Consider the following 21,911-nt stretch of genomic DNA (forward strand, 5'->3'; position numbering starts at 1 on the left):
GAATTAATCATCCATTTAATTTATCAAAAGAAAAGATTAATCATTACTCATTTTAAGTGAAACGCGGAAGAAAACGATGTTTTTCAATGAACTATCCGTGATGATCATTCAATATGAAAAGGTGTAAATCTGGCTTAAGAACGTACAGTAGCACGCAAAAATACTTGAGTACTTATCACATAATCTTTTTGTGGATATATTACCTTCATTATACGAAAATTTTTGAAATTTTGTTAATACTGTAATGAGACACGATTATCGTGATTATAATAACAAAGTTTAAAACCAATTTGAAAATGTATATAGAAGTTACATAACGTTTATTGAAAACACATATTTATATAAAAACTAGTATACAGCATGAATAGTAAGTTTTAAACATACAATTAGGGCTGAAGATAGTTTCACTATATATTGTGGCTTATTACCAGACTACGAATTTTTATACAAATTTATATTTTTCAGAATATAATAAAAAAAGTAGAACCTCGTTACAAAATTGTTTTACCTACTAAGTATTATAGAAAGCACTATACTTTATATATTTTACCGTATTTTGTACATTCTATGCAATTGCAGCTTCAAATTTCCTGTAAACGCATAAAAATCCAGCTTAATGTTAATGTATTAATGACAATGTAAAAAATCAATGTGCAGGAGACTCAAAAGTTTAAATATTACGCGCCGTGAGGTGCCATATTGCGTTTAGAAGCGCGCGCATCCATCATCCTCATTAGCGCGTGAGATTTGGGGGGTGGGGAGAGTTCTTTTCCAAAAGCGTGCATCGGCTGTCATCGGAAAAAAATTTCTCGGTGAGGATTCTTTTTACACACATACTCTGAAAAAAATTATCTAGGCACGATAAGTTCGTCGCGTTCACGGAAAGATCGGACGATTTTCTCTACCTCGTGTATATGTAACCCGCTTAATTCGTACGTATACAAGTGCTACAAACAAAAAAACAAGGGGGGTGAGACAAGAAACTAATCATAGAAAATATTTCACAAGTATACAGATTTATAAATGATAATGTGACAGAAGAGGTAGCTTCGGGGGTAGGTATTCACAGGAGCAGGGTGCGCACTTCCAAATAAGGTGCTCTCAAATGATCCAGTCGTTCGTGTCAATAGCGCTACTACGTGGTCGTTCACTGAATTACAACGTTATTGCTAGTCGGCGGGAACGTTGAAATTCCTCCGAGTGTTGATCGAATTAAAAAAAGAGTATTCGTCATCCGATGAATGCAGCTCTGCATTCTTATCTGTAAAATACGATAATGTAATAGTTAATCGTGAGTCGTGGTTGCGCGTGAATATCTCTGTTGCGTATGTGCATGTGGCGTATACAAACACGTGGTAGATTAGATACAGTTAGCGCGAGAGAATAGCAGTCGGCGTCAACCCGTTGACGATAGCAGAACGATTAATCGGGACGTTGAAATTATTCCGTTATTTAGCTTTCTATTAGCACGTATATAGAAAATCAGTTTTTAGTTCAAGTTGTTTTAATTGATAAGATTTTCGTTTGTTTCGTCGAACGTACCGGGGTGAGATAAAAGAACGACATTCAGAGGGAATGATAGATGTATTTCTTTAAATAGTCGAAGGTAAATCGCATTTGTAATTGTGGTTTTGCTCGCATTTGTAAAGCAATTCTGCTCTACTTATCTCGCTCTTAAGTTGAACACAGATAATCTGATTTCTAATATGTTAATTTTTTTCACGAAGGATATTTCATTGGAGCACGAACAGAGAATACAATTGACCTAAATGCGTTCTCCAGCAGTGGGGAAATTTCGATACTCCCCCGGGTTGTTCCTCGATATTGGCATAACGTCAAAAATCACGATATCCGCGAATTTAGTGATCAAACGTTCGTCCGAAAATATCGAAATAACGAAGCATTTGGATTGCAATCCATGCCTTAGACGGGACCGGACGGAGTACAGTAATGTAAATTCAGGAACGCTATGACGATCGGTGTGAATCATCGTCGCATAAAAGCGGCGGCCGGTTTATTTCGGGTGGATCAGATCTATTTTTCGTTTGATCAATTATGGTCTATCAAATATTTCCGAGATATCCATGATAATTGGCAGCCCTGAGGTCGAGAAGACTGGGGGAGAAATATTAAACTTATAAACAGTAAAAAATCGGGATTCGAAAAATATTCTTATTTCAGTCGCGCTCATTTCAACACGTCAAGGGTGGGGAATCTATTTATAAAACGGGGATGGTCCACGCGACGCCCACGTTGGCGGTGGACACGTAACAATAATTTATTAAAATAATCATAATAACCGGCACACGGGAAAGTACCATCCTTATTCTTTAGGTTAATCATTGTTCCCTTCGCTTTTTGTTTGTCACCGAAAGTAGGTGCAGATATGTCTTTCCGTGTGGTGCGCAGCAGCAAGTTCCGCCACGTGTACGGGACGGCTTTAAAACGTGAACAATGTTACGATAATATAAGGGTGTCGAAGTCCTCATGGGATTCAACCTTTTGCGCCGTGAATCCAAAATTTCTCGCTATCATCGTAGAATCTGCAGGCGGTGGTGCTTTCATAGTCTTACCGCATAACAAAGTAAGTTTCACCCTCGATCTCCCTGTCATTTTCGTTTTTTTTTTTTTCAATTTCAAGTTAAGCACTGTACTAGTATATTATTTGTTATTTCATTAGATATTTAGCAAGTAATTCTCATGTTAATTTTATTATTTTATATTTCATCTTTATATTATTATAGGTAGGTCGAATACCAGCAGATTATCCTTTAGTCGGTGGACACAAAGGTCCTGTATTAGACATTGCATGGTGTCCCCATAATGATAATATCATAGCATCAGGTTCCGAAGATTGCGTAGTTAAAGTATGGCAAATACCTGATGGTGGTATTTCTAGGACATTAACTGAATCTGTGGTAGATCTCCAGTTGCATCAGCGCAGAGTTGGCCTTGTATTATGGCACCCTACAGCATTGAACATATTGCTCACAGCTGGATCTGACAATCTTGTATTGATTTGGAATGTAGGCACAGGAGAAGCCATAGTACGAATAGATTGTCATCCAGATATGATTTATTCTGCATGCTGGAATTGGGATGGTTCCAAAATAGTTACTACTTGTAAAGATAAAAAGATTCGAATTTTGGATCCAAGAACTGGAGAGATATTAGAAGAAGCCATTGCGCACGAAGGTAGTAAAGCAACTCGTGCAATCTTTCTCAGGTATGTAAATTTCTTTTCAGTAGGTATTTATCAATGTGGATAAGCCCTTTTAGCTTTTAATTATACATATATTTAATCACAAATATTTCTACCATTGTGCACATGAAAACCAATAAGTTTCAAATAAATGTTACTGAAATATGTATTTAGGAATAATGAATACCTTGATTATGCAAAACACTATCAACATATCTTCCACATTAAATAATCATCAAACAATATACATCCGCCTTTTTACACAATAAATGTAAGGGTAAATGTGATGTTTATCTCAAAACAGACTATGTTTATAGCAGGCTATAGTATCTTTTAATGACATGTGATTGATACTTCTATTTGCTCGTTAAGAATACATTTATTTTTTATTATCACATGGTCTTTCCAATTTGTGTAGTGCGAGATTTGGTATTTTTTAATGGAAAACTTGAAGATTGAAAATGCAACTCGTCAGGGGGATGTCAGCTTAATAAATGCAAATATCAAGGTGTCCACTGTGTAGTATCTGCATAAAAGTTTCAGTAAGTATCGTATATATATCATTTAAAATATAACATTTCGTATATGTTGGCAAACAAATACAGAATACAGTGAAATAACTACGCTATTATCTAAAAAATCATTAATGCAGTTTTGAATGCTGGTAATATCTGTTTCGAAAAACGGACAGATCGATTCAGGTATATATATTTTACAAAATTCAGTGACAGAGCTGGTGCACTGATCTCTGCTTAAAATACAAGTTGAAATAATTTGTTGCGCAAACAACACTATTTCTTAATAATTATTTTATTTGTTTCATGTTATTTCACACGTGTGTATTTAATACAAAAGACACAGTTTTCAAATGTTGTAACAAGGTGGATGTTATTCAGTTTTGATGATTAACTTGAAAAGATAATTCAAAAAACAGTAAAAGTAAATTATTAAATTAGAGAAGGATATAATATTTAAACATATATTTTATTGATTTGTATATTTTTGTAGGATCTTATATTTGTATGTATGAACATATATAAAACTGTATCCACAAAGATGTGTGTTTAATGTGTTTTCAGGGGAGGCTTGATATTTACCACAGGTTTCAGTAAAATGTCTGAGAGGCAATATTCCCTACGTGCTCCAGATATGTTAGGTGAACCTATAGTTATGGTCGAATTGGATACAAGTAACGGAGTTATGTTTCCTTTGTACGATTCCGACACGAATTTAGTGTATTTATGTGGGAAGGGTGACTCTGTGATTCGATATTTTGAAATTACCCCTGAACCTCCCTTTGTTCATTATATCAATACGTTTCAAACTCCTGATCCTCAACGAGGTATAGGAATGATGCCAAAACGAGGCTGTGATGTTAATAGCTGTGAAATAACTAGATTTTACCGGCTCAACAACTCAGGCTTTTGCCAGGTTATCTCTATGACTGTACCAAGAAAGGTACAATTCATACACATTCTGAATACCGAATAAATAAGCGTTTTTCTTTTTAATCGTTTTAATATCGTTTATTCGTTTCCAGTCAGAATTATTTCAAGAAGATTTGTATCCCGATACCCCCGGCGACACTGCTGCGATTTCTGCCGAAGAGTGGGAAAATGGAACCGATGCAGATCCCATACTGATCTCTCTGAGGGACGGTTATCAACCCTCAGTAGCCAAAAACGAATTGAAAGTGCATAAAAAATCAAACATATTGAGCAAAGGAGCAAAAGTTGCCTCCTCGAACTCTGCACAAAATACTACACAAGCATCGGCAGGCATTACTGTACGTCACTCGTAAGCTTATTCTTGACGAAATTGTTAAACATATGGTTGTTTGTTTTACAGGAAGAACTTCTAAAAGAATTTACGGAGGAAATACGAAAATTAAAAGCGGTGATTGTGAAACATGAGGGTAGGATACGGGTGCTTGAGTCCGCGGTTGCTCTTCAAATGAAAGAAGATGAGAGAAAAGACAAGTCATCTTCACCCACTGATAGAGAAGTACTTGCATCTGACGAAGTGTAATTTTTAGCTCACGTTTTGGGCTCAAGAGGATAATACGAAAAGAAAGAAAACATAATTAATTGTGTAATAAAAATGATCATATATTTTGATATAACAATTTGTGTAAATAGTAGGTATTAGCTACGCTGTGTGTTTTGATTTTTTTTTTGCAATGATTTTTGCTATTTATTGTACATCCATTCATCATACATCCTGTGCATTTGTACTATGTTTACATCTCTTATTTTGTTAGATCATAGCCAATATGTGAATTCACTTGTTACTAGCATTAAGATTTCGGATGTTATTTTATGTCTAATTAATACACAAGACTTTTATGTATATTCAACCCTATAATTGTTCAGGATAAAACGAGTGTCTATCGTTTATAGAGATATATCGCTGTAAAATAATGAAAAATTATTTTATTTCTGATATGAATAATACATAATTCATATGTAAGTTATGCTACATAAGATAACCAAGATAAAAAAATCACTATTTTACGAACTTTTGCGAGTAACAAATAATAAGGAACTGAGTATTTTTGACTAATCTGTTTTTTGACATCGTGAAAGGAAATCATTTGTTTTGTATAAAAAAAATGTGAATATAAAACAATATAATTGATTGAGAAAAATTTTATATATCTTTGAATGAAGAAATCCATTATTCTAATGTAGAAGTATATTATGTCTTTTTCAGGATTTAATCTTTCTATCCACAGACGAAAAGAAGCGAATAAACTGATTTACATTTTATTAGACGCGCCATTCAATAGATAGAAAAATGTTCGAAAGATGTCGCTGAGGCAGTCAGTTTACATCTTTATTAAGTGTCGTTTGATCGTTCACTATGGTTCATTCGCTCGCGCGAGTCAGTGAAATGTGTGCCGGCATCCTCGTTGAATATGTCTATCGTTAATTTTTAGTTTCATATATCGCACTCACCACCACTGTGCGCGAGTGTTTTCAAGACTCTCATAGCTGTCAATTTGTTTCACAGTAAGTAGCGTTATCAGTAATGTCACAAACGTCAATTGCTACTAAGGCAAAGATCATTATATGAACTATTGCATATAGATAATAAATCATTCGTTTTCATACTAAATTATTTTACATTTTTTAATGAAGAGATAAGGTGATGTTAATTATGATTTTTTTAATAGAAATCCTTATAAACTAACTCCTGAAGTTTTAATTAGAAGAAGGTGGTGATACGTTGAGGTCGATTTATGTAACTGAAGAATGGATTGTTTACGGGATTTCATTCATTCATCCATATTGAAATAAGAGAGAGTTAGTGAATATTTTTCTTTTTTCCCACTCATAATATTGTGATGTATATCTGTATTGTATAATGAGTACAGTTACAATACAAATACTGATGACATTCCAAATCATTTGGCACGAGATTCGGGTGCTATTTTAAAACGTAGCTTTACGACATCGATCTCTACATTTGCATTATCGTAATATATACGTACTTTAATATTTATAAAAATTATGGAAATGTTATGACTCCGTCTGCTTTGAGAAAAACAATAGCATAAGGTTCAACTAGTGTTAACTAGTTTCATCCAGTCCAATCAGTTTCTCCATTTTCATAAAATATTTCGCAAATGTTATATCTCGATGCATCTGACATTCATAAAAAAAAAAAAAAGAGAAATAGTCAGAAAGGAAATTGAGAATATTAGAATTTGCTGATTAATACGGCTTACGTAATTCCACGTGTTTTAGGGGACTGTCAAGGTCTCATAGTGAATAGCATAACGTAAATTATTTTTTTGATACTTGAAAGGCGAGTAACTCTGTGATTAGACAAGTGCCAATTATATGTAATGATTTCATATTTTCTATTTGCTCTTACTTTTTTATTGGAATTACCTTAATTCATGAATTAAGACTAACACGTCACCCGATAAAAAATAGTGCGTCAGAGTCACGTGCTTCTTGCTGTGTATCATATTTCAATTAAATATGTCAATTACTTTTATTGGTTAATAGTTGTATTAGTATAATATAACATATATATATATATATATGTATATAACATAATAACCTGAACATATGTATAAAAATTATTAATAAAAATTTGAAGAGAAGAAGAAATTAAACCGTCGATAGTATAGGGAATGATTATGCCTTATTTGCGTCAATGTTTTTTATTACTATTTAAAATAATCTCTATATTTATTACCAGAAAGTAGAAACGCGTTTTTCTTTACCTAATACACAATATATCGTTGAAACGTGCAATCATAATGCGTCTTGCTAAAAATCGGTTAATACGTCGTAGTACTTTTTGAAAAAAATTCCTAACATTCGAAGTTTTAACAAAATCGTAGGCAAACAACCAGTGATTTTAATAAGCCTTGCGTGTTACATCGCGTTATACTACGTTTACATAGTAACTACATATATTCCGTATTCATTATCAATCACGTATTTTATAACTGATAATTCAACAGAAACCGTTGAATGTATGCAGCAGATTTATCAAGACGGATTTCCTCACTCAGTAAGAGTGAGTTCTAGCCGGTTAATTATAACACCACTATCAAGTAATTCACTTTGCACCCACGGCTCTTAATCACTAGACTAAAGTCTATTACATCATTGTATACGTAAGTAAGACAGTGTAGGTACGATGTCTCGTATGACACATCAGTATATCACATGATTCGATGCAAAAGAAATAAAGAATCGGTATGTCACGTTTAATCAGGACAAAAATATTCCGGGATAACTGCCAATAAACATTTTTAAAACTTAAATCTTTGCAAAGAAGCCAACGAACTATGTAACTCTGTGTAACTTTCATAGCTGTATCAATACCTAAAATCATTGTACATTACATTGCTTTTTACATAAAACACATAAAAATGATCAAACTCAAATTTTGATTTGTAAACAATTAGGTTAAATCCTCATCGATAACATTCTTGTCGTATCCCTTTTTAATACAGTAGAATCTCGTTTATTCGAACAAACAGGAGGACAAGGCTGTTCCGATAATAGAAGTTCACTGTTCACTAAGTAGCTATTCTCTCCATCTCTTCTTATTAGTTGAAACATAGGATTGAAGTGTTACAATTTCTACCGTTTCTCCTTTGAAATATAGAATTTATTTTGAATAAAAATAAATAATTGCATGTATTAATATACCCATAAGAATAAGTGTTTGTACGTATTACGAAATAGTACGAGATTATGCTTAATCATAGTTCGGATAATGAAAGCTTAGTATTAATTTGTTTGAATAAACAAAATTCTACTGTATTTGTTTCCTCGTTACTATCGTTCAAATTGCACCTGTTGATGTATTGCCAAAAAATCTGGATGGTGATTCACTAAATAGATCAGGGGCATTGATTAATCGACCGAAAGATTATATCTTCAGTTTTACAGCTATCAATTCGATTTATCTTATCATTTATCTTATCGTTGTATAACGGTATTCTTTCCTAATTTAACAAGCGCTTATCATTCGTGTAGAAATTTCGCTGTTTAGCAACCCTTCGTCGTATCTTTCTATAATTATTTTTCTATTCCGTTCTCGTCTTACGTAATTTCTAAACCGCGGTTGACGTAAGCAACAGTAATACAAACGTATTTTCGTTTATTTCCAGATTTTTGCAAAAAGGCTATTCCATCATAACAGACGTAATAAAATGGCATCGCTAAAGCTATTAGTTGGTGGTGCAAGTGCCATCGGTGCTAGTGCTCTTACTTCTTATCTGTTAATGACCGATAATACCGTAAGTATAATCGACCTTTATTAGATCGTGGATGTTTATGCAAATTCATGCTAAAAATTTATATTGGAAGAATAGAACCTAGACAGAAATTTGTTGCACTTTCTACATATTATCTGATCATCTCATAAGTAATGCTGACGTTAATTTTTATATAATAGATGAGAATAAAAAGTTACTAATTGGCAAAGTTAATCAATAATTAATTTTTCCATACTTTTTGCAATTCCCTATCCCTTTTTATTAAATTTCAATTGCAATTTTATAAAACTATTGCCTTAAACTTAGCTCTCAGAAAAACCACATTACTTATATGGCATGTCCCGATATATTGAATATTTTACTTTGCATATTATGTTCTCGCTATTTCATTCTTTATTTGTTAGTTACGATTTCTTCTTTGTAAAAGCTGATCGTGCAAGGGATATCGTGGAATTTTCCGTTTGAAACTCACTCGTGGGATTATGTTAAAAATCGCAGAAACAAAGGCGGTGCGATATCAGCGAAGATGGATTTGTTGGACCCTTTTTTATATACCAAGAAATTTTTTAGTCATTTCTTATTGTTCTTTACAATCTAACGTATTAACTTCTTCTTATTACAATTTTAATTATCGCTCTTGAATCTTTTTTCTTTCTCGTTTCCTGAGAATGTACAGCGTTTAAAAGAAATGCTATTTAAGTGCAAATATCGAAACAGGCTAGCATCATCATCGCAATAAAATTTCAATTGTTTATTGCATTTTTCAGTTTGACTTATAGCTTAACGAAAGCTATTAGTAACTATAATTTACGTTGGCAGTCAAGGCTGTAGTGTTTCGTGTTACCAAGTTACCAAGTTAGCAGTCACGTGGATACCAAAATTTCATTGCTGCAAAGGTCTGTGCCAGGCCAGGACGAGCTATCAGGAATGCTCGTCTATTTTGATACACGATTGTTTTTCGAAGCTAAGCCCCGTCTGAATATAGGATTACTTCATTTTGATTTGACAATATATGAACAAAAGTTAAGGAAAATAAAAATAATGACTAACGTAAAATCTTTCATTTATTGTATAGAAGTGTAAGCACGAGACCAATATTTATCAAACTTGATTATATTCGACAAATCAAATTGATACAGTGACACGAATCGTGATCGCAATTGATTCTATCACGAAGTGACTAAAGTTGATTATATCCAAGACGACACTGGTATAGGGTCATCTATTACGATAATTGCCCCATGCTCCTATACGATGATAAGCGAAGAATAGCTTTCAATCTGTACTAATAGATACGCGGGGAATGCTCTTTTGTTTTGAATGACCCGCTCCATCTTCAACTGTCTTATCGACTAGTATCGTGTCGTTTATGAAAACTGATTTATAATTAGATAAATTTTATAGAATTTTATATTTTATTATATACTTATATTATGCATATAATTAAAGAAACAGAATTTGGATAGAAATTTGTTTCATCCACTAAATATGATAATAAGTGCTCTACTTTAAATATTTTACGTATTTTTGCATATTACATATATGAATTTTGTAGGTTTCTGGAATTTTAAATTTTCCCAAATTGTATAAATATCAGAAATTTATTTATAATCAAAATGATCAAATAAAAATATTAATCTCGGAGGACGTATTGTGTAAAATTGGTTGTAGTTCGCTTGATACAATATTTATATATTTTTTAGGTACACGCGGATGTACAGAAATCACGACCATCGAAAAGACCTTTGCCAACCAGGGAAGAACAAGTGAAGGCGTTGAAGAATCACGAAGAGTACGATGTTCTTATCGTTGGTGGTGGTGCGACTGGAGCTGGATGTGCGTTAGATGCATGTACACGAGGTAATGCGACTTTAAATAAATAAAAAACCTTGGATAGTTATCTATTAATCATATGCATTTTTAATTTCCAGGTTTGAAGACGGCATTAATCGAGGCAGATGATTTTGCTTCTGGTACATCCTCTAGGAGTACAAAGCTTATTCATGGAGGAGTCCGTTACTTACAGAAGGCTATATTACAACTGGATGTGGAACAATACAAAATGGTCAAAGAAGCTTTGCATGAACGAGCGTCTATGTTACACAGCGCTCCTCATTTGGCTCATCCTCTGCCTATCATGTTGCCTGTTTACACGTATGTTATGACTCTTAATTGTTTTTACCTGTTCGATATGAAATCAATAATCAAAATCCACTTATCTTCAACAGATGGTGGCAAATTCCCTACTACTGGTTTGGTATAAAAATGTATGATCTTGTTGCTGGAGGCAAGACAGTCAGATCATCGTACTTTCTCAGCAAGAGGGATGCACTAGAATTGTTTCCCATGTTGAAAGGAGATAAACTCACAGGAGCTATTGTTTACTATGATGGTATTTCTATTGTGCTATTCTTTATCAACTCTTTCAAGCATGCTGTAATTTCATATTGCTTTGATGTAACAGGTCAACAGGATGATGCCAGAATGAATTTGGCAGTTGCACTAACTGCCTCACGACATGGTGCTACGGTCGTAAATCATGTTAAAGTTGTTAATCTCTTGAAAGGTCTCGATAAGGTATTGGCATCAATATTATCTGATTATACATGTGTGATAAGAGCCATGTGAAGATAGATTGTTTATCGGAATAAAATTTTTTCTGCACAAAGGATGGTAATCGGGTCCTTACTGGAGCTCGAGTGAAAGACGAACTTACGGGTGAACAATGGGATGTGAAGGCAAAGGCAATAATAAACGCAACGGGGCCTTTCACCGACCACATCAGGAAAATGGATGACCAGAACGTTAAAGAAATCTGCTGTCCCTCTTCTGGTGTTCATATTGTTCTTCCAGGCTATTACAGGTGAATAACTGAATAGATTATAAAACTTGAACTTGGGAAACATGGTTAAGAAAAACTTACATTAATTATATGTATTAATTTCATTTTTATAGCCCCGATCAGATGGGTTTATTGGATCCATCAACGAGTGACGGCCGAGTGATCTTTTTCTTACCCTGGCAGAAACAAACGATCGCAGGAACGACTGATTTACCCTGCGAAATAACGCATAATCCGCGACCCACTGAGGATGAAATCATGTTCATTTTACGTGAAGTGAAGAACTACCTCAATCCGGACGTTGAAGTTCGTCGAGGAGATGTCTTGTCCGCTTGGAGCGGAATTAGACCTCTTGTTTCCGATCCAAACAAACCAAATACTCAGTCCCTTGCAAGAAATCACATTGTACATGTCAGTCCCACGAAACTTATTACGATAGCTGGAGGAAAATGGACAACGTACAGAGCGATGGCTGAGGAAACTATCGATATAGCTATCAAGGGTATAGTACATGATGTATATGTACGATAGAGATTTGTTAAGTTTTATTTTTAATTTCCATATTATTTGTTAAGCCTGCAATTTAAAGCCTGAAAGACCCTGTCAAACAAATGGTTTTCTCCTCGAGGGAGCTCATGGTTGGAGTCCAACAATGTACATCAGATTAGTACAAGATTTTGGCTTGGAATGTGAGGTTGCGCAACATATGGCCAAGAGTTATGGAGACCGTGCATTTGCTGTAGCAAAAATGGCTTCCCTTACTGGTAAAAGGTGGCCAATTATAGGCAAAAAGATTCATCCTGAATTCCCATATATCGACGCTGAGGTAAGTACTATCAATCATTATTTTTGATATATCTTTCTTTATTCATTGTAATAATTAATCGTTATTAATTTTAGATTCGATATGGAGTTCGTGAATACGCGAGAACAGCAATTGATATGATTGCAAGACGATTGAGATTAGCCTTCTTAAATGTCCAAGCAGCACAAGAAGCTCTTCCGGTTATTATCGACATTATGGCAGAAGAATTACATTGGACACCGGAGGAAAAGAAAAGACAGCATAAAGAGGCTAGTGACTTCCTCGCTAATGAAATGGGACAAATGGTTAATCGGGCGTCTCGTGACAAAATTCCTATCAACCTCACGAAGGAAGAAATTCAGTTGTATATTAAACGTTTTGGAATCATCGATAAAGACAACAAAGGCTATGTTTCCATTAACGACATCAGACGAGGACTTAAGGTTTGCATAAAATATAATATTAATTTTATGCTAAATTTATTTTTTTATTTTCTTTTTGTTTTCATTACACGTGTAATTGTCGATGTACAGGTACTTGGCATAAAACTGAAAGAAGATGAGATGCACACTTTGCTCAATGAAATTGATCTTAATTACAATGGGCAAATGGAGTTACAAGATTATCTGCAGGTAAATCGTAAAGCATATATTTAATTGAAACATTTGTTTACCATTCGCAGTTGTTTGGTGACAAGGAAGTGCCTGGTGAAGAGCTTCATGAAATACTACGCGAAATCGACACTAATATGAATGGTCAGGTCGAGTTGGACGAATATCTTCAGGTCTGTGAAAGCTCGCACGCACGGATTTGTCGTATAGTCTTACAGCCGCTTTCAAATTTCTTTTTTTCTCAAATTTCTTTTGTTGCATTATTTTATATATATATTTACATATCTTTTAACATTACTTAGGACTAGTTCAGTTTTAACAAAAAAAAAAATAATCGCACAAAAGATCTGTTGGATAACGATAGATACCAATAACATTTGTATTCCTTTAATTTACCATAATTTCTCGTAACAAATTTTTTAATATTCTCTTGTTTGTTGCACGAATAGTTTAGACCTGATTACATATTAATAGATTACAATAATCTAATCTAATCAAAGTGTGTCTTGTTCTGATGTTGTGACTACAATATTTCTATGAATATTCGAACCTCTCTACTTCTTTTACTTCTTTCTTCCAACATATTTTAGTATCATGCTGCTCTTGTGCCAAACTATGAAACTGTGATTATCACCAAGTTCATGGAACAAGGTTTCTCCTTGTTTCGAATTTTTAAAGCTAATTTTTCTCAATTTGATGCAGATGATGTCAGCCATTAAATCTGGACACGTGGCATATTCACGTTTTGCAAGGATGGCAGAGATGGAAGAGGCTCAACACGAAAAAGATATGCTGAAGAAACAGATCAGTGTAGAGAGATCAGGCGGTGGACTGTAGGAGGTTCATTTTCTGTGGCATTGTACAATTTTCTGCACACTTCTAAAAGCAATTTACATGTTCAAAACGCAGTTCTACGACGAATTCATTATTACAGAATCATTGTTCACTCTGAACTTCAATTGTAGCCCACTCTAGTACAAATACTCTAGGATTACTACTTTGTAGACCTATTTATCTTTTTTCGTACTTTATACAACGACTTTCTACCTTCGTTGCAGTTAGCTTGCAAGCTCAAAATGAACAAGGTGAAGATAAGAGGGAAGATTTTAAGCGCGTAAATGTACATTAATTACGGCTGCGCTGAATCTTAACTATTTTAACGATAAACTTCGGAAAAAGGACACGACCATAACAAGAATTTCAATTTTAATATGTAAATATTTTTATGTACAGTGTTTCAGTTTTCATTAAGGAATAGAACAGATATGTTCTAATCTGTATATAAGTCTTTAAATGCATCAATATGATTAAGAAACGTATTTATGACTAGGTATATCATTGTATACTGAGTTGGTACAATTTTTAGAAAATTATATACTTACACGAACGTCGAGCATTTTAAATGCCATAATCATTGAACGTATGCTTTCATAATTACAAAAAGTTGATGTTACAGAAATTAAATTCTAGTTTAACGCAATTAGAAAATGCAGTTTGGTATAAAGAAATACATGGTTATTCTAAGTTTGTTACTTTAGACTCGCTATAACAAAATCGTCAAGCATGTATTGTGAATAATTCCCTGTTTAGGTACGCATTACATGTGACATAATCATACACGCCATTGGATTGTAAGCTCGATATTATTTTTAGAACTCTTGAAGAATTTATTTATAAATTACGTTAATTGCTAATGTATATTAGTAAACAGTCTATATGTAGATTATCTGATTACTTAAATGTAACTACTTATTTAATTTATTGTTACTAACATCATGCAATTACAACGTATGGTTGATGTTAGAGATTAATTTATTTCACTTGTCATTACCATTGACTTAATAAAAGCCATATTGGACTTATTTTACATCTCAGTCCTTCCAGATAAATATGTTATTTTTTGTCATGTCAAATGTATACCACTTCTGTATAATATCCATTCCTTTTTATTGAATTAAACCTCATCAATATTTTTAGGTACCTACCTGAAAAATTCCTATTGCTATGCACCAGATAAATTTTAATGAAATAAATAGATTAACCATGAGTTCCAAAAAGAGTACAAAATACAAAAAAATATTGGTAAATTCATAACCTCAAATTGGAGCAGTATGAGATTATATACTTTTTGTTAAGTAAATTATTTTTATATCGTTCTGTATTCTGTATATTATCAATCCCTTTCTATCGAACTAAACGTAATCGATATTTTCATACACCTTGCTGAAAAATTGCTGTTGCTATGCACGAAGTACCCACTTTTTAACGAAATCAATACGTAAATTGAGTCTTAAGAAAAAGTGTAGAAAATACATATGATTGATCGAAAAACATCGATAGATTCATAGCCTCCAATTGAAGTAGCTTGCAGGATTGGATCGCATAGAAATGCAACTCATGATGGGCATTCGAATTTCATTGTCAGTTCTGAGATGATTTTTAACAGTCAGTTTTTTAAGAATGCTAAAATTCGAAGTGATTCGAATATCATTCAATACTTCAAAACTCTTGGAAATCGTTCGCATAGATGCATTTCCAATATCTCAAACTTTCTAGATTATCTTTAATATTTTATACCAATGTATGTATTTGGATTAAAGTATTCAAAATGCTGTCAAATATTGACTACACGTTAAGATTTTAAGACTTACAAGAGTTGCAAAACTTTCAAGATTTCCGAGACCTTCATAAGTTTTAGGGTATCGAATCGTATTCGAACTAATTTGAATTTTTGCCACATTCAGATATTCGATGCGACTTGAAATGCTTGAGACAACCCATCACTACTTCCAATTAAAGTAGCCTTCAGGATTGAATCACATTCAACACATAACCTACTCGGCCACTCCATACATGGCCAACTAAAGCAAGAGAGATTCGTTTCGTCAAGCTTGCTTCTGATTATGAAAAGAAGGGCGGCGGCATAGCGAGGGAGTACTAACAGCTCCTCCCTTCTCCGTATAAACGTCGGCATCAGGCAATCAGTAGCGTTTCTATAATATGATAGAGTAAGAAGGAGAGAGAGTGAGTTTGCTCTATAACAACGATATGCCGATGTTCGCGACCCTGCTCAAGCGTGGCCCTGACCGGGGGTATTGGTAAAAAGAGGGGAAGGAAGGCCAGAGAAAGTAGGAGGTGTGCATCGTTTATCCCTCTTCGACGGGGTGGGCGTCCGACGGTTTCTGCGTACGCCCCTGTCTAACGAACCTCTGCTCGGTGCCAACTATCACGAATAACCAACGACCAATCAGAGCTCTGATCCTCGCACTTGGCGTACAGCGACGTTGCCACCTTGTGTACCGCCCCACGGCGAAAGTAGTCCTCTCATAGCGGTATTCGTAGCCCTGTTTTCGCGAGGGACGGCCGACCACACGTTGCGAGTCTACGTGCACATGTTGAAATCACGTTGAAATCGAATCGTGCGCAAGGTGATACGAAACCAACGTAAGATTGTTCTTTCGTCGAAAATTCTCGGTTATAGAGTATCCGCTAACTAATTTTTTCGTCCATCATCAGAAAGAAAAAGAAGAACATTGGCTTGTCCTATATCTATACTTTTGGCGGCAACTTTGAACATAGCGTCAATCTTCTAGTGTTATCAAGGAAATTAGTTGAACCAAAGTGGCAAAGAATTCGTAATTGAATCTCGTTTGATCGTATTTCTTTTTGTAAAAAAAACATTTCAACTATAACAGAGAGTGTATCGACTAAAGAAGAAGGACGTAGATCGTCGACCGCGATCGCTTCGAGAATAGTGTGCGCGCGCGTACCACGCAACGCTTGAGTATGCACGTCGGTGTATAGATGTATACATGGAAATGCATTTCTAAAACAGCGAATATATATATATATATATTATATATATATATATTCTAACGAATATATGTATTACTTTACATAACACAATATTATTGTACTGTATTTATTTTTCTGTTCATTACCAACTTCTTTGTAATCTACAATATTGTAAAATCTTTTAGGTTGAAGTTTAGTTATCCGTGGTGTTCTATTATGGCCGTCTCAGGGACAGCTACGGGGCCGAACAGATGAAACAGGAAGCGTAGCGAGCACGGAAGGCTTATCATCCTGGTTTTTGAGGGAAAAATCGAGTGGCGGGAGTACAGAGTGGACGTTTCTGCGGAGGAGCCACGTGCTGTTCGCGAGTTAGGTGGAGTCCCATGTGCAAAGTGGGTGGAGGCTGCATCGTGAGGCTGCCTTCCCCGTTATCGCGGGTAGGTGAGTGTGTTGGTGAGGCGGACAGTCGACAAACGACCGAGTGGGCGGGTGTGACGACATACAGTGCTCCTCTGTGTCGGTGGTTATGCGCGTCCTTGCCACGGTGGGCAATATTTCGAGCGGCTGCGGGTGGGGCGGCAGGAACAGGGGCGTAGAGAGGCGGTCCTCGATTGGGTTCTCGAGGAGTGCTCTCTGGCCTTCTTTGTCTTCGGAGAGTGGTCTTCGCACGTGTCGATATCGTTTAAGTCGTTCGTGTTTCTTGCTCATTCGACGCTACGGCTTCATTCGCATCATTTTCACTTCATTTTCGTTCGATCGCGATGTACCTGAGTCGCAAGTGTCGTTTACTTTGACTCGAAATAAGGGAAAAAGAAAAACGGAGCCAGATGCGGTGTTCAAGTGGCAGGGTAGTTACGATTGTAGCTAAGTCGGTGGAGATTCATACCTTAAGTAGTTATAAAGTAAAATAGAGCGGGTTTAACCAACTAATGAATTTTTTAGATTAAACGCTCTTCCAGCGGGCGTTTCCACGTACCACGGACTAAATAGTCAGTCCTGTTTGGTATAGTCAAGAATGGATTCCTAGCATAAGGGTAATCTGCATAAATTTGGCGTTGAAGACGACCTTGTTTGTGTTAAGAATATACTGCACATATATTTATCATGAAACGAAGCGTGGATGGGAGAAGTATCAATCAGGTGAGACGATTGAGAAATTTTATTTAATTCTTTCTATAGAAGTAAAGTATGCAGAAATGAGAAGATTGTTGAAATTATTTGACAGGAGGAGATCGAAGATCATGATCTCTTACAAACACAGCAGCAGCAGCAGCAGGATGAAGCTGAACAGCAACAACAGCAATTGGAACAGCAAACTGCCCAACCTCAAATTCGTTTCTTAACCACAAATGCAGCAGTTTTGCAGCAATTGCAGCAACAACAAGATGTTCAACAACAAGCACAGCAACAACAGCAGCCACAAGTCATTACTTTGCAACAATTGCAAAATTTTGTGCCTTTACAGACTCAGCAACCGCAGCATGATCAGCAAAGAGCACAAACCATTTCTGTACAATCTTTGCCTCAACAATTCTTGCAAGTGAGAAATGCTTTTAGAAAAATATTAAATGGTTCGCTTCTTTTCTTTCTTCTTTTAAGATGTAAAAATTACTTCAGGGTGCTCAGTTGATCAGTACTCAGGCTCAAGCTGCACTTCAGCAACAGCAACAACAGTCTCAACAACAGCAAACACAGCAACAATCGCAACAACAGCAACAACCGCAACAACAACTCAGTTATAGTGTTATACCACAGATGCAAACTGTTAACATTGATGGCCAAGAAGCACTTTTCATTCCATCCTCTGCTATGTCTGCTGCAGGAGGACATCATCAAAGTCAACCAACAATGCAGTTCGCCACTGCTAATGGCCAACAAGTTCAACTTGCTAGCCAGCAAGTACAACTGGCTAATGGTCAGACTATTATTACACCACAGCCAGTTAGTTTGATAAAAGCACCCAGTGTCTTTCCTACTTCTATTATACAGAATATTACTGCGCAAACTGTTCAGTTACCAACAGGTATGTGTTCCATTGTTATCAAATTACTTTTATAAAAGATAGCAGATTTCATTAAATATTTTCTATATTTAGGGCAAAGTGTACAAGTTAGACCTCTTCAGTTCCCTATGCAACATGTTCAACAAACTGTGCCTGTGCAAGTACCGGTTACTGCTAGTAATGGACAGACAGTTTATCAAACTGTACATTTTCCAGTTCAAGCATTGTCCAGTGTTTTCAATGTGCCTGCCACGCAGATGATACCGCAGATCACGCAAGTATGTTGATTACGCGAATACAAATTTTTATGCAATAAGAATTAGTATACATATATTATTTGAAATAAAATTTATTTGTAGCAAATTCCACAAGTAGCTCAAATAATTACACCTAATGGACAAATTCAGCAAGTCCAGATTGCTAACATACCACAACTTCAAAGCTTACAAGTAAATATAAAAAGAAATAATACATCATATAACAATGTACGATTTTATTAAAATAATTTTGATATAAGAATCAACAGGTAACACAAGTAGCTCAGCAAGTTGCTCAGCAACAAGCACAGCAAGTAGTGCAACAGCAAACTCAACCACAGGTTGTACAGTCCGTGCAGCAGCAACAGCAACAACAGGCGGCACAAGCTCAAGTGCAGCAGCAACAACAGCAACAAGTGCAGCAAGTTGTACAGCAAGTTATACAACAACAGCAGCAACAACAAGTTCAACAAGCGCAACAACAATCATCCACACCATCTTCAACTGTAGCAACTTGGAGCACAACAGTAACAACTCCAAGCAACGTCCAGGTGAAAGATTGTAGAAGATGTATTAAGAGAATTAATTATCTTTTATGTCTACAATTAAATGTTTATATTTATTGCATCTTCTATAGGTACTTGGAATCGGTGCACTTGGAAGGCCAATGCAAGGAAGCAATAACGTAATTACCACAAAAGATGGACAGAAGATCGATGTACAGACATTATCAGCATTAGCAAGACCACCAGACTCAGTCGAGGGTGATATAAAAGTAGCAAGTATTGATGCTAGACAATTAGCTAGCGGCCAAGTTATACATATTCCTGCTGCTCAAACAACACAACCTGCAGTTCAACCAATTACAATTGCAGGTACATTGACCAATGACTGTTAATTTGAATTTTCTCTATCTATAACTAGGAAAATTATATTAACACTTCAATATGTATATCTTACAGGAACGCAAGCACAACAGCTAACTTTAATTCCTGCATCCGCGTTAGCAAGCTTAACTGCCCAGCAAGGTAACATGATGAGGAGCGTTGGTAACGGCAGTATAATGCAACTTCAACCTGCCGGTGGAATGAACGCGACAAATGGTTTTCTTCAGTCGATACCTGTGCAAAATATTCCAGGTCTAGGTAATGTGCAAGTTATACCTGCAAGTGCTCTTCAGCCGGCCACTGTTCAAACGCTACCTGCAACAGCAGCTGCACCGATTGTTGCTGCTCCAACCGTACAATTAGATTCGAACGATCCGACAAAGTGGCAAATTTTACAAACTCTTCAATCGAATAACGCGTTAACAACGCCCACCCCCACATCACACCAGCATCAAGTAGCTACCGCACCGTCTGCAAATATCGAGACGGATTCTAATAAGCAACATCGTAGGAGGGTTGCTTGCACGTGTCCTAATTGCGGAGATGGTGATAGGTAGGATTTTAAAACTAATCTGTATTTGTTCAAGTTCATAACAATTTTATAAATTGAAATTCATATGAATAGGAATAGAGATATGACTAGAAAACGGCAACATGTATGCCACATAGCGGGTTGTAATAAGGTATATGGAAAGACCAGTCATCTTCGAGCTCATTTGAGGTGGCATACCGGAGAACGACCGTTTGTTTGTAGTTGGATATTTTGTGGTAAGAAATTTACTAGGTCGGATGAGCTTCAGAGGCATCGTAGAACTCACACCGGTGAAAAGAGATTCCAATGTCCTGAGTGTACTAAAAAATTCATGCGATCGGACCATTTGACGAAACATATAAAGACACACACGAAGATTCGGAGTACGGTAAGAAGAGTTGTAGTCTGACTCTGGATCAGTTCGGTTTAGAGATGAACGAAAAGTATGGAAAGCCGAAAATCTTGTAGGTCTATTATTATTTTTTCATAGTTTTCTTTCGATTGTAGGAAGCAGCTACTTCAACACAGGAGGGTTCCTCAGATAGTCAATCTTCCACGGAAGAAAAAATTATTATCGCTCTGCATAAAGATACAGAGCAGTCTGATATAGTTATTACTGAACAAATGGATGAAATAAAACCTGAACCAACGAATCATGTAACAAAGGAATAAAAATAAGAATTATGTTTTTTCCATATAGGATCCTTTACCTAGAAGGTTTAGGAATAAAAAAAGCTGTTGGTTAAAACGTTGGTTGCTCTGTTAACAACATCGATGAAAGATTAAAAAATCTAGGTAGTGTTACATTGTTTATGAGAGCTCGCAAAGATTATTGCAATTATTTTTTGCGATACAGCTAAACGAGAGGGGAAACTTTTTACAGGGATTATCGTAATTCAATATAGTGTATAATCTATTTTTGTATTGATGGGCGAATTTTGTAAATATGTATAATAATTGTATATTAATTGTAAAAAGAAAGATCTTTTGCACAAAATGAATTTTACACTTATAAACAGTTTTTGATATTATGACTCTCAGATATGTTCAGTCTTTCACCTTAATATAGAAAAATTTTATGCTATGTAGAGACAATAACTGTTGCATTCGATTAATCTTTTCAGGCTATTACTTGGATAAAATCATATACAGAATAAAAACCTAAAAGGTAAGATGTTTCATTGCTTTTATTTATTTGTATAATGGCGAAAGTTTCTCTTTAAGAAAGA

General features: G+C 35.4%; 3 protein-coding genes across 17 annotated transcripts; all 3 read left to right on the forward strand.

The window, feature by feature from the left end:
• Positions 1 to 672: 672 nt before the first annotated feature.
• LOC122576535 (coronin-1C-A) lies at positions 673 to 5,849 on the forward strand. 6 transcript variants are annotated; one of them, XM_043746972.1, is made up of 6 exons: positions 673 to 812; positions 2,379 to 2,584; positions 2,745 to 3,226; positions 4,282 to 4,660; positions 4,743 to 4,988; positions 5,051 to 5,849. In XM_043746972.1, exons 2-6 carry the CDS (start codon positions 2,387 to 2,389, stop codon positions 5,228 to 5,230), a joined length of 1,485 nt encoding a protein of 494 aa, XP_043602907.1. In that variant the 5' UTR covers positions 673 to 812; positions 2,379 to 2,386; the 3' UTR covers positions 5,231 to 5,849. The 6 variants fall into 6 exon arrangements, with proteins under 6 accessions (XP_043602907.1, XP_043602908.1, XP_043602909.1 ...); XM_043746973.1 differs by having other exon boundaries at positions 688 to 812; positions 2,376 to 2,584; XM_043746974.1 differs by lacking the exon at positions 673 to 812 and adding an exon at positions 814 to 932.
• Positions 5,850 to 6,054: 205 nt separating this feature from the next.
• Positions 6,055 to 15,071, forward strand: LOC122576533 (glycerol-3-phosphate dehydrogenase, mitochondrial). Of its 5 annotated transcripts, XM_043746966.1 has the most exons (13): positions 6,055 to 6,213; positions 8,844 to 8,972; positions 10,655 to 10,811; positions 10,883 to 11,105; positions 11,180 to 11,343; positions 11,416 to 11,528; positions 11,621 to 11,814; positions 11,907 to 12,295; positions 12,369 to 12,619; positions 12,694 to 13,041; positions 13,132 to 13,230; positions 13,281 to 13,382; positions 13,912 to 15,071. In XM_043746966.1, exons 2-13 carry the CDS (start codon positions 8,886 to 8,888, stop codon positions 14,044 to 14,046), a joined length of 2,262 nt encoding a protein of 753 aa, XP_043602901.1. In that variant the 5' UTR covers positions 6,055 to 6,213; positions 8,844 to 8,885; the 3' UTR covers positions 14,047 to 15,071. The 5 variants fall into 5 exon arrangements, with proteins under 5 accessions (XP_043602901.1, XP_043602900.1, XP_043602897.1 ...); XM_043746965.1 differs by lacking the exon at positions 13,281 to 13,382; XM_043746962.1 differs by lacking the exon at positions 13,132 to 13,230.
• Positions 15,072 to 16,468: 1,397 nt separating this feature from the next.
• On the forward strand, positions 16,469 to 21,713 carry LOC122576532 (transcription factor Sp4-like). 6 transcript variants are annotated; one of them, XM_043746957.1, is made up of 12 exons: positions 16,469 to 16,653; positions 17,190 to 17,445; positions 17,947 to 18,144; positions 18,230 to 18,544; positions 18,622 to 19,027; positions 19,100 to 19,284; positions 19,366 to 19,455; positions 19,524 to 19,814; positions 19,901 to 20,138; positions 20,226 to 20,703; positions 20,776 to 21,070; positions 21,190 to 21,713. In XM_043746957.1, exons 3-12 carry the CDS (start codon positions 18,109 to 18,111, stop codon positions 21,352 to 21,354), a joined length of 2,499 nt encoding a protein of 832 aa, XP_043602892.1. In that variant the 5' UTR covers positions 16,469 to 16,653; positions 17,190 to 17,445; positions 17,947 to 18,108; the 3' UTR covers positions 21,355 to 21,713. The 6 variants fall into 6 exon arrangements, with proteins under 6 accessions (XP_043602892.1, XP_043602889.1, XP_043602896.1 ...); XM_043746954.1 differs by having other exon boundaries at positions 16,491 to 16,637; XM_043746961.1 differs by having other exon boundaries at positions 16,491 to 16,637; positions 19,533 to 19,814.
• Positions 21,714 to 21,911: the final 198 nt, after the last annotated feature.

This window comes from Bombus pyrosoma, linkage group LG16 (assembly GCF_014825855.1).
Source record: "Bombus pyrosoma isolate SC7728 linkage group LG16, ASM1482585v1, whole genome shotgun sequence".
NCBI classification, from domain to species: domain Eukaryota; kingdom Metazoa; phylum Arthropoda; class Insecta; order Hymenoptera; family Apidae; genus Bombus; species Bombus pyrosoma.

Excerpts from the sequence above, each read along its gene's own strand:
- LOC122576535 (XM_043746972.1), top strand. The coding sequence starts at position 2,387 with ATGTCTTTCCGTGTGGTGCGCAGCAGCAAGTTCCGCCACGTGTACGGG. Across the intron at positions 2,585-2,744 it reads TAGTCTTACCGCATAACAAA|GTAGGTCGAATACCAGCAGA; the intron begins GTAAGTTTCACC and ends ATATTATTATAG. Across the intron at positions 4,661-4,742 it reads CTATGACTGTACCAAGAAAG|TCAGAATTATTTCAAGAAGA; the intron begins GTACAATTCATA and ends ATTCGTTTCCAG.
- LOC122576533 (XM_043746966.1), top strand. The coding sequence starts at position 8,886 with ATGGCATCGCTAAAGCTATTAGTTGGTGGTGCAAGTGCCATCGGTGCT. Across the intron at positions 11,815-11,906 it reads GTTCTTCCAGGCTATTACAG|CCCCGATCAGATGGGTTTAT; the intron begins GTGAATAACTGA and ends TCATTTTTATAG. Across the intron at positions 13,231-13,280 it reads AGTTACAAGATTATCTGCAG|TTGTTTGGTGACAAGGAAGT; the intron begins GTAAATCGTAAA and ends TACCATTCGCAG.
- LOC122576532 (XM_043746957.1), top strand. The coding sequence starts at position 18,109 with ATGAAACGAAGCGTGGATGGGAGAAGTATCAATCAG. Across the intron at positions 19,028-19,099 it reads AACTGTTCAGTTACCAACAG|GGCAAAGTGTACAAGTTAGA; the intron begins GTATGTGTTCCA and ends TTCTATATTTAG. Across the intron at positions 19,285-19,365 it reads TGATACCGCAGATCACGCAA|CAAATTCCACAAGTAGCTCA; the intron begins GTATGTTGATTA and ends ATTTATTTGTAG.